Source organism: Camellia sinensis, chromosome 2, assembly GCF_055761805.1.
Source record: "Camellia sinensis isolate YWXY chromosome 2, ASM5576180v1, whole genome shotgun sequence".
Taxonomy (NCBI): domain Eukaryota; kingdom Viridiplantae; phylum Streptophyta; class Magnoliopsida; order Ericales; family Theaceae; genus Camellia; species Camellia sinensis.
Window position 1 is genome coordinate 189,825,939 of NC_138962.1, and position 12,706 is coordinate 189,838,644.

The 12,706-nt window shown below is 38.1% G+C and overlaps 1 protein-coding gene across 1 annotated transcript; it reads right to left on the minus strand.

Annotated features, from left to right (window-relative positions):
• Positions 1-9,043: 9,043 nt before the first annotated feature.
• Positions 9,044-11,328, minus strand: LOC145819324 (uncharacterized). Its single transcript, XM_082913303.1, has 2 exons — positions 10,268-11,328; positions 9,044-10,169 (listed from the first exon to the last, which is right to left on the minus strand). The coding sequence occupies exons 1-2, from the start codon at positions 11,299-11,301 to the stop codon at positions 9,044-9,046; spliced, it is 2,160 nt and encodes a 719-aa protein (XP_082769429.1). The 5' UTR covers positions 11,302-11,328.
• Between the last annotated feature and the right edge of the window lie 1,378 nt (positions 11,329-12,706).

Genomic DNA, 12,706 nt, shown 5'->3' on the forward strand with positions numbered 1-12,706 from the left:
GTTGTCTGAGATAAGTGCTCTTGGAATGTCGAATCGTGTTATGATATTTCTCCAAACAAAACGCTTCACGTCAGTATCTCGGATGTACGTTAGTTCCTCCGCTTCTACCCATTTTGTAAAATAATCTGTCGCGACAATCAAGAACCGCTTGTTACTCGGGGCACGAGGCAGTGGTTCGACCATGTCAAGTCCCCATTGGGTGAACGGCCAAGGACTGGTTATGGAGCTTAGCTCTTCAGTAGGCAGGTGGGTCTAAGGAGAGAACTTCTGGCACTGTTCACACTTTTTCACGTAATATTCGGCGTCGGCTCTCATTGTCGGCCAGTAATACCCCTGAGTCCCGGCTTGATGAGCCAAAGAGCGCCCGCCAAGAATGGGCGCCACAACTGCCTTCATGTATTTCGGTCAGAAGCTTTTTGACTTTGTCTGGATGCACACATTCGAAATATGGACCAGAAAGGGATTTTTTATAAAGCTTTTCTTGCGGATCCAAGTAGTATCGCAGGGCTTTGTTTCGCCGCTTGTGCGCTTCTTTCTTGTCCTCTGGGAGCTGTTCAGAAGACAGGAATGCAGCAATGGGATCCATCTAACTCGGTCTAGCTTCTATGACATTGACCCGGATTTCCTTCGAAGGGCCAATGCTCGGCTCCGGGATGAAACCTACGTCGATGGTCCGTTTAATCTCTGAGTTAATGGCGGAGGCTAGGCAAGCCAGGGCATCTGCATGTATGTTCTGATCACGTGTTATCTGATTCAATTCATGATGGTCAAATTTTGCCAACAAGGAGTTAGCTGTTTTCATGTAGGCCACCATACAGTCGTTTCTTGCCGTGTACTCCCCCTTCAGTTGATTGATCACTAGTTTTGAATCGTAAAATATAAGCAGACGCCAAGCACCCAGAAAATGTGTATTCCGTAAACCGGTTAGAAGGGTTTCGTATTCGGCTTCATTATTTGATACTTCGAAGCCAAGCTTTACGGCCTACTCAATTATTGTGTCGTTGGAAATCATGATTACTACTCCGGCTCCACTGCCCCACTGATTGGATGATCCGTCACAGTACAACTGCCAAATGTCCCCAACATAAATCCTCCAATTCGGCTTTGGTCGAATTTCATCAGACTTGAAGCCGGCAAGACCCCAGTGAATTCGGCGACAAAGTCGGCAAGCACCTGTCCCTTGATTGAGGTTCTAGGTAGAAACTGAATATCGTACTGGCCAAGTTCGAGAGCCCACTTTAAAACGCGTCCAGATGCTTCGGCACTTTGTAGTACTGATCGAAGCGGGTAATTTGTTAGCGCCCCGATGCTATGCCCCTAGAAGTAATGCATTAATTTTCTCGCTGACATGACAAGGGCCAGAATAAGTTTTTCCAACGGAAGATAGCGTGTTTCGGCGTCAACCATTGCCTTGCTCACATAATACATTGGCCGCTGCTCCCCCAGTTCTTCTTTTATCAGTACAGCGCTGACGGCCCGGTCGGAAACTGTCAGATACAAAATGAGCGGATCACTGGTTGAAGGTGCTGTCAAGAGTGGAACTGATCGAAGGTAGGTCTTGAGGCCGTTGAAAGCAGCTTCACACTCAGCGGACCACTCGAAAGCCTTGCCCTGCCGTAGTGTATGAAAGAATTGTCGGCAACGGTCCGTGGAACGACTGATGAACCTGTATAGTGCGGCAGCCATCCCCATTAACTTCTGAACTTCTTTGACCGATCGAGGGGAGCCGAGTTCTAGGATTGCTATGATTTGTCTTGGGTTGGCTTCGATTCCACGGTGGTTGACAATGTAACCTAAGAATTTGCCAGAGCCGATCCCAAATACACATTTGGAAGCGTTTAGCTTCATCCTATATTTACGTAGAATGCCGAATGTCTCTTCCAGATCGGCTATGTGATTCTGCTCTTCCTTGGACTTGACCACCATATCATCAATGTACACTTCCATAGTGTGGCCGAGTTGTTCCTTGAACATGGCAGTGACTAGTCTTTGGTAAGTTGCCCCTGCATTCTTTAGCCCAAAAGGCATAACCTTGTAGCAGTAGGTTCCTCTTGGGGTGAGGAATACAGTTTTGTCTTGGTCCTTCGGATGCATGACGATTTGATGGTAGCCTTTGTAAGCATGAAGGAAACTCATACGCTAGTGGCGTGCCGTCACATCTACAAGTTGGTCAATTCTGGGTAGGGGAAAACAATCCTTGGAACACGCTTTGCTTAGGTCCGTGAAATCGACGCACACTCGCCAAGTCCCATTTTTCTTCTTCACAACCATTGTATTAGAGAGCCATGTAGGGTAGGTCACTTCCCTGATTGCCCCAGCGCCAAGCAACCTGTCAACCTCCTCAACAACGACAGCAGTGTGCTTTGCGGCTGACCACCTGTTTTTCTGAATGATCGGCTTGCATTTAGGGTCAACATTCAAACGGTGCTGTGAAACAGACGGATCTATACCCGGCATCTCGTATGGAGTCCACGCAAAGATATCAAGGTTGCTGAGCAGGAAAGAAATTAGCTGCTGTCTGTCGGCTTGATTCAGGGAGGCGTCGACCATGAAGAACCTGTCTGGGTTTCCGTTGATTTCAACTCAATCTAGGACTTCTGTGGCCTTTTCATTGGAAAGCCTCCCAACATCGTCGAGGCTCTCTCGATCCGTTACCTCAATAGAGTTCACTTGTAACTCTTTTGGTATTTTTTCAACGAGGAGATAACATGCTTGTGTCGATTTCTGGGAGCCACGGATTTGCTCAATGCCGTATTCTGTCGGGAAGCGTAGCAACTGATGATAGGTGCTTGGCACGGCCTGCATAGTATACAACCAAGACTGCCCCATGATGAGATTATACGGCGATGGCAGCTTGACGACCAAGAAGTCCATATCCACTGTTCGGGAGCCCGCTCGAATGGGTAGTGTGATTTTCCCCAACAGGTATTCTGGATTGGCGTTGAAGCCGAATAGTGGATAAAGAGCCGGGGAAAGGTCTAATTCAGAGAAGCTGAGTTTGATGAATGTCTTGTAATACATGACTTCCGATGTGCTCCCTGGGTCAATGAGTACGCGCTCAATGGTGAACCAGTTTACGTGTAACTCGATTACCAAGGGATCAATGTGGGGCAGTGTCACTCCGGCCAAATCTGAATCATCAAAAGCAATGCTTGCAGCTTCATAGGGCCGTTTAGTCGGAGTGAGTTAATTTTGAGGGTTAGGATTCGACTGAATCGTATGCACCGCAGATGACATCGGCAGGCTGTATATCATGTGGATCACGCCAAGCGGAGGTGAATCCTGTCTCAAGGCTATTGCTTTGGTTGGGTTGCCTTTTCGTACGTACTGCTGTAGTCGGCCATCTTGTACTAATTCCTCCAGGTGATCTTCCAATGCATAATAACTCTCAGTATCATGGCCATGATCCTTATGATACTCGTACCGCCTATCCCGTCTTCGCGTGTTAGGAGGCCCCACCATTTTCGACGGCCGTTTGAAGAACAGAAGGCGTTGGATTTTGGACATAACCGCACTAATTGGCTCTGTCAACTCCGTATATTTCTTGTCGGCACGCCTCGTGCGCCTGCTGTCAACCTGCAGTTGTTCATTTGCTCACCTGGAGCATTGGTCGCTCGATCGGCGAGAATCTCGTCTCTTGTCTTGTTTGGCCCGATGTCGTGGTTCAGGGCTCTGAGGTGGTGCAAAATTTATTGGCTGAGCAATTTCAGAATGAGCCGTCTTGTTGGCCGTGTTTCCGGCTTTAACCCACAAGGCGTCATCTTCCACTTTGTAGTATTCTTCAACCTTCTTCATCAACGACTAGACCGTTTTGGGGGTCTTCTAGTCAAAGAACTGTGGAGAGCACTGTCGGGATGCAAACCCATTTTGAAGGCGATGATGGCCATGGAGTCGTTGTAAGCGTCATCAACAAGATTAAAGCACTCCCAATAGCGCCGAATACGCTCTTAGTATTTCTCCTGGCTGGTCCTGCATTGCCTAGAGAGAGTCGGCTTCTTTCGGCTGGACCTCGTTGGTGATGAATCTGGCCCTGAAGGATTTCTGTAATTGATGGAAGCTTTTGATCGACGCCGGCTGCAGTTTATAATACCACCTGACAGCCAATGGTCCCAAACTACTGGGAAATATTCGGCACATAAGGGTCTCGTCGTCTGCATGCAATGTCATGGATTGCTTGTAGTGACGGATGTGATCAGTGGGGTTTGATTTTCCATCATAGAGAGTGAACGACGGAGCTTTGAACTTTTTGGGTAAAATCGCCCTGGCGATCCGTCGTACAAAGGGATCATGCTGGTCTTCTTCATCTGAACAGTTTCTTCTGCGCTTATGCCTTATATGTGGACTCTCTTCAGAGGAACTGAAAGTTTCGGGTCGTCCCTTCTTCTTGGGCTCCGGGGATAATGAGTCGGAATCGCTATCAGTGTCTTGTTGTTGGGCTCGAGGTCGTCGACCACCTGTCTTCAGAGGTCGTTCCGAATTTTAGCGTACAGCTTGTTTGGACTTCGGCACTTCCAAGGCCAAATCTTGATGGAGATGTTCGTTCTCAGCGATCATGTTTTCCAACCTCTATTCATTTTGCTTTGCTTGTTCCATGATCGCTTGCATTGCCTCATGTTCTGAAGTCGAGAGTGAGGCGAAGTTCAAAGCGCGTCTTGCGGGAATAGTCTCCGGTCCAAGCATGTTTGTTGGAGTGAGGTCGTCTCTCTACGTGGTTTCATCAGTGACTATCGGAGGGTCTTCCGTTACGCCCACCATGGATGTATTTGAGTATTTCCACAGACAGTGCCAATTGTGAGTAAGTGGTTTGAAAATACTCTTCTGATCTTGAGGGACGCTCATGATCCTCTACTAGTCACCTTAAAAGGAATAAACACTCCGGTCGGGGGTGCCAGAATTAGCACTTCGATGGGCAAGTCAGTCTCTGCACTCAGGATTACTTGTATTTTAAGTTAAGAGTAATGGTTCTCACATACCTTTCTCTGACTGATGATCCCATATTTATAGTGTTCTCTTTGGGCCTTAGGGCCAGGCCCATCCTTGATCCTTTACATGTACTTCTTCTTGGACTTTATTCTACTGACTGGAGTGCCGGTTGCTTTATTCAGCTCTTCGATTAACTAGGATCAGTGCCGAATATAGGTTATGTTTCGAACCGGACGGGTCTATTCGTCCCTGTTGCTCTAGTTAAATTCGGCTCCCACAGATTCATATATTGTGTTGGATTATTTATGCTGGGTTTTGGCTCACCCTATATGGGAAAACCATTTCCAGGTGTTGGTGAGATGCCTCCGCCAAGGCAGTAGCCTGGGAGGATTAGAGCTAGAGCTTTGTTTTGCTTGCTTGTTGTAATTATTTTATACAAGCCTAGGGCTTTATCTGTATTGGATTTAAATCCATTTTGATGTATCCAAGTATAATCTTGGAAAGTTGTAGCCTTCAGAGCATTTCTATTATCTGTTTAACTTCTATTTTATATCTTTGTTGTTGACACGTGCTATAGATTCAAGGTTAAAATTTATGAATGTATATTCGCATGTGTCACCCTTTTGTACAACTCAGTCTTATGTAATGGAAGGATATTATATGCTGATTCATATTGTTATTTACTTATCGTTGTGGATGGTGGTTTGTATTTATTTCAGGGTATTACAAGGATGAACAGTTACACTCGTGAGCTGCAAAGTGCTCTCTAGCAAGTATGTGGCAAGTTCAAGCCCAGCTTCATGCCCAGAAAACCCAACTAAATTTATGTCTTAAGACATTTATAATGCAAACCTTGGTGGTATTTTGATTCCAGAGAGAAGTTGGGGTAAATTGTGGAGTTTAAATCCTATCGTAGAGTAGAGGCAAATGGTTCATACGTGTAATATTTGGGTTTCTTTGTGAAACTCTTTTATACATTTCATTATCAACAATGCTCATTGTATAGTTGACTAGCTGCCAACAATTATCAATCAAGCTAATTAACAATAATAAATTGAAAAAAAGGGTGATAAAATTAACCTAAATAAGTAACTAAGGCATTATGCTAAGAGTTTGGACACAGCAATATGAAAATTTTATATTGTTTTTCTTTTATAATTGATTTCAAATTACTGTTTCAAATTTGTAATGCATGTGTTTTCAAAGTGTCTTTAAAGCGTATCTAAGTGTAGAAGTTTTTTAAAAATAAGACACGTTTAGGTAAGTGTCCAACAAGTGTTGAGTGGAGTAAGAGACCAAGAGGGGCACGTGCCTCTCCTCAACTTTTACGAAATTATATTTTTAACTTAAATTTTGAAATTTTTTTATATGTGTACTTTTTTATTTTATTTTTTTGTGAGCATTTTAAATATCTTAAGATTTTTTTTTTATACTATTTAAACCCACTGAATTTAGATACACTTGAAAAATAAATTATTAGTGAAAAAAAATCTTTTAAAACAGACAAAAAAATTAATATATTTTTGTATTTATTTAGTATGCTTGTATCGATGTTATGTGCATTTAAAAAAAAAATCTACTTAAAGTATTAAAAAAATTCACAAAAATCAAGAAAACACACACACACAAAATATATATATTTATATATATATATATATATATGAAAGCTAAAGTCAAAACCAAATAGAGTATTTCTTAACGACCCAACCAATGTGAGAGAGGAATTGAACTAACCAATGTGAGAGTATTTATTAGTGATCTAATATTAGCCATTGGCATCTATAAACTTGAAGGTAATTTTATTTAAACATTTAAAAGCATGAATAATCACATTGAATTATTTTTCAATTATGACTTGGTGAATTTAATGAGAGAAATAATAAGAGAGAGAGAGAGAGAAACAATTGATAAGATTTGAATTCTAAATTATATTTGGTTGAGTTGAGAAATGGAAAAAGAAAAGAGCCAAGTGTACTCAAAATACAAAAAGTGAGATAACATTCCCCCCCTCCCCACTTTCTTTTCTCTTCTACTTTCCATTATAATAATAAAATAAAATAAAATAAAAAACTACATTTTCTTTTCCCTCTGCGGCTTAAACTGCAATGCTGCACCCATCTAATCCTATACTCACATAGATGTGTCATATTTTATACACGACATGATGGCTGACTCTGATACCAAATGATACAAACTCCTAAGTAGGGTGCGTGCTCAAAAGACTTCTAAGTTATATGGATGGGATTGGTGTAACTAATTTCACGTTTCCACATTGCTCATCTAAATATTTTTAAATTTGGACTGCGATTTTACACACATCACTTGAATTTCTATGTGGATAGAAGCTTTTGTATGAAGTTTTCAAAAGGAAGTGAATGATGTAACTGATGGAAATGGTTATATATCATGGATAGAAAGAAGCAGATCATGATAAAAACCTGAGTGATCAACAATGAACATAGCATTAAGTATTAACAGGATGAATAGAAACTATATCATATACATCAATTGATCCCTAGGGGAGAGAAGTTATCAAAATCTGTTTCATGCACAATATCAAACTATCTTTTCAAGTCCTAAATAAATAAATTGAAGTACTCAAGTACGGCTAAATTTGCTTCGAAGGCAGCTTTCTTTGCCGATGCTTCGCATGCTCTATGCATTTCCATTTTTGTTGAATCCCAAGGGATTTTTAGAGTGCGAGGATGAACAGTTATGCTCGTGAGCTGCAAAGTGTTCTCTAGCAAGTAAGTGGCAAGTTCAAGCTAGTTTGATGCCCAGAAAACCCAACTAAATTTATGTCTCAAGGCACTGATAATGCAAACCTTGGTGGTGTTTTGATTCCAGAGAGAAGTTGGGGTCAATTATGGAGTTTAAATCCTGCTGTACAATAAAGGCAAATGTTTCATATCTGTGATATTTGGGTTTCTTTGTGAAACTCCTTTATACATTTCATTATCAACAATGCTCATTGTATAGCTGACTACTTGCCAACAATTATCAATCAAGCTAATTAACAATAATAAATTGAAAAAAAGGATGATAAAATTAACCTAAATAAGTAACTGAGGCATTATGCTAAGAGCTTGGACACATTGATATGAAAATTTTATATTGTTTTTCTTTTATTATTGATTTCAAATTACTTTTTTAAATTTGTAATGCTTGTGTTTCCAAAGTGTCTTTAAAGCATATCTAAGTGTAGAATTTTTTAAAAAATAAGGCATGTTTAGGTCAATGTCCGACAAGTGTTGAGTGGAGCAAGAGACCAAGAAGGGCACATGCTTCTCCTCAACTTTTAGGAAATTATATTTTTAGCTTAAATTTTGATAACACTTTATATGTGTATTTTTATTTTTTAGGGAACATTTTAAGCATTTTTTTAAATACTTTTTAAACACACTTAATTTAGATACACTTGAAAAATAAATAATTAGTGAAAAAAAAAATCTTTTAAAAGAACACTAAATACTAAAATATACAAAAAAAAATCAATATATTTTTGTATTTATTAGGTATACTTGTATCTATGTTATGTGCATTTAATTTTTTTATTATTATTATCTATGTTATGTGCATTTAAAAAATAAAATTTTTTTCTAAAAGTATTAAAAAAATTTACAAAAAAATAAATAAATAGAAAACACACATAAAAAAAATAAATAATAAATAAAACAAAATATTTTTGAAAACTAAAGTCAAAACCAAACAGAGTATTTCTTAATGACCCAACCAACCTGTGAGAGTGGAATTGAACTAAACCACTCCCTATAATGATGTAATATTAGCCATTGGCATCTACAAACTTGAATGCAATTTTATTTAAACATTTAAAAGCATGAATAATCATATTGATATTTTTTTCAATTGTGACTTGGAGGATTTGATGAGAGAAATTAAGAAAAAAAAAAAGAGAAACAATTGATAATATTTGAATTCTAAACTATATTTGGTTGAGTTAAAAAATGAAGAAAAGAGCCAAGTGCAGTCAAAATACAAAAAAGTGAGATAACATTTTTCTCTCACTTTTTCCATTATAATCAAACAAAAAATAAAATTACAACTTTTTTTCTTTTTCATTTTCCTTATCAAATTCTCAAAACAAACACGGCTTAAGATATTATGGATGACAATGTGGATGGAGCATAATGTTACATTGATCACATTTGAGGCCTATTTTACCCGTAAAGTGCGTTTGTTTAAAAAAAAAGGGGGAACGGATATGCTTGTGGCAGTAGTCACACCGAGAGTGATCAAAGCTCTTGTCTGTGGTTGGAACATAGACGAGACTGTGTGAGTGACTGTCGAAGTTATAGGTGCTTTCCCACTTGATATTTTGAACTTCCTTTCTCTCCGTACAAATGCATTTGGCACAAGCAGACTGATCACAATCGATGCAGTGATAGAACCACCACTTTGGGTCTATTTCTTCCTCGCAAAATTCACAGATATACTCATCAGGTCCATCCTTAATAGGTGCATAAATTAGGGTGAAGGGATGATGTTCATCATACCTATGCTTAATTGTATTTGGTAGCACAGCACATGTGTAGTGTAAGTTGAAATTGCAAATGTCACATCCAAATGCGAACATCCAAACCATTCGCGGACATGCAGCACAACCTGCGCTGATACATTCTTTCTTTAGGAAGAGGGGATGCTCATGAACTTTGTGAATGATGGCTTTGGGTAGGAAAGCACACTCCACATCGAGGTTGCAATTTTCAAAATTCATACATTCGTCCTCGATACATCCGAAGGCAAATCCATTGGAAAAATATCCGCAGCCGTTGCAATAGAACAATCCTCTAGGTTGAGGGGGCTTTTTGAGAAGGATGAGCTGGTGTGGGTGGCATGGATGCTCCAGTTCATTTGGTAGGTTGGCACACCATCTGTGGAGAAAGAAATCACATAGACCACAACTGTAAAATGGAGCTGAAATTTTTCGCACACATGCATTGCATATTTTGTCCTTATTCAGCTCATTCAAGATTATTTTGTCCTTATTCAGCTCATTCAAGATAAGTAGTTTGTTCTCATAGCACAAATTGTTGTCTCCTTGCGCATCGAAAAGGATTAATGGATGATGATGACTAAAATGATTGAGCTCTGCTTCTCTCTTATTGTCTCCCATGCTGATTTGCTTCAAAAATAGATCAATTGCACTAATTGAGTCATCTGCCATTGGCAAGTGAATCAAATTGGCCTCGTCAATATTCTTAACCTTGATTGCACTTTTTCTTTTCCTAAATCCACAAAATAACAATAGAACACACATCAATAAACTTTTTTCTTGTCAAAAGAGAAAATAAAAATCGAAATCAGGGTATATGAGAAAGCATACTTTGTCTTTGTTGAGCACTTGACATGAATGCAATATCTGCATCCTAGACAAACATATAACCAAAACCTTCCTCCCACCATTGAATTTTCACAAATTTGGCACCTGTACTGACTAAAATGGGAATGATATTCATGAGTAGGATAGACGAGGGTGAGAGAGTGAATGTGATTGTGGTGTTTGAAGGTGGGTGTTAATGAAGCGCAGTCATAATGGATCCAGAAACTGCATGTGTCACACATATAAGACATGCCTTCTCGCTTTGTGCCACAAGCATGACATTCGAAGGAGGCCGAGCTGGACACGAGGCTTAATGGGTGGTTGTGACTTTCATGCTGAAGCTTCTGTGCTTTCAAAGCGCAACGTATGTCGAGGTTGAAATTGCAAATGGAACAACGATATATGATTTCTTTCAAACCTATATCACAGCCATCACATCTGAATTTATTAGCCACTACATGGAGGAGGGCAAGCCGGTGCTCAGGGTGCATTGGGTGTTCCATCTCTGCGGGTAGTTGTGCACACAATTTGTGGTCTGCGGGTAGTTGTGCACACAATTTGTGGAAATAGATAGAGATAGAGCAATTTGTGCATTTGTATGCTGCTGCTGAACCTGTGATCTGCTGCAAACACACATCGCAAGAAACCCTCTCATCAACATCATTCTTCTCATCTTCATTGAGGATCATCAACTGATGTTTACTGCTAAAATGTTGGCCTCTAACACTACATCTGATATCCATGTCAAAATTGCAAGGCAAACAACGATAGCCGAATCCAAGTATTTTTTTCCTACAAACATCACACCTTGTAGAAGACCTTGATTGTTGAAGCGTAAGGGAATGGGCGTGGATCGGGTGTTTCATCTCCTCTGGAAATTCAGCACAAAATTTGTGCAAAAAAATTGAACAATTTTTGCAACTGAATGAAAAACCAGAGATTTTTTCCCAACACACGTTGCAGACAATTGCCTCACCATCGTCGTTCACTTCACCAAGGATCAACGGATGTTCATGGCTAAAATGTTGAAGCTCCATTTCTCTCTCCCTACCATGTGGGTTTGTGTGTGTTTGATGATGTAAGTTCCCGCAGCAACAAAAGCGTAGAACAAGAATAATATAGTTAAAATTGCAGAGACTATAGTAAAAAGAAGAAGTTGACGGGGTAATTATTTAATAATTTGGGAGCATGAATATGGATATATGATATTTTATAATATTATAGTTGATAAAAAAATGTGTAGATGAAATATTATTTAGATGATTTAAAAATATAAAAAAATATTAAATAATAATTAATTAAAAAGTATAGACCGTGATAATTTAAAATATTTAATAATTTTCCGAAGTTCACATGTTTCGTTGGATTATCGGTTCTTGACAGCTGTTTCCAACTTGACACAACAACTACGTTGAAAAATGTAAACCAAAATAAATTGTTTATGTAAGTGATAGAAATGCCTAAAAGATATGGGAAATGATTTGTAGCCCTAAAATCCTCACCCCTAATCCCCTAATTTTCATTTCTGGCAATTGTTTCCTTTTTTTTTTTTTTTTCTTTACTTAATATGGAAATTAAGGGGATTAGGGGGATGTTTTTTAGGGGGATGTAGCATGACCCAAAAGATATATAGGGGTTGTTTGAGATGACCTAAATAAATGTATTTTTTATCTTTTTATGAATAGATATGCAAAAAAGTAGATAGATATGTAATGAAAAAAAGATAAAAAGATTGATTATTTGAGGTATGCCAAACTTGACCATAATATCGATTTTAAAATTATTTTTATATTTATATAAAATTTAAATTAAATAAAAAAAATTAATAAACAATTTCATATTAAATAGAAAATTCAATATAACTGAATAATAAAATATAAATAAGATAGATAAAATAAATAAGAAATGTATTTAATTTTTAATATAAAAATTGAATACTAGAATAAAAGTGAAAAAAGGAGAAGAAAATTAATTTGTAAAGTGTTTTTTTACTACATATAATTAATTTTATGGCAAATTACAAATACATCTTTTTGAGATTTACTTAAATTACAAATTACTCTTTGTGGTTTTAAAAATTACATTATACTCTCTAAGGTTTCTAATTTCAAATAGGTCTCTATAATAAAATATAGCCAATCATTCTTTTTTTATATATATCTTTATCACTTGGTAGATAATAACAAATAATAAAAATTATGAGGATTAGGTTAAGAGGAGATAAGAAGTTATAGATAAGAGTATTTCACAAAATAAAAAATTTAAAATAAAAAAAGATAATATGTGATAAAAGGAGAAAAAAAATATAAGTAAACCAAAATAAAGATTTAGATAGATATGTTTTTGATAGATATGGATTAACAAATCATATATTTATCTAAATTTTATTATTTTAATTTTTTTTTTGTAAATCAATTAGTTAATCTTTATCTTTATCTGTAG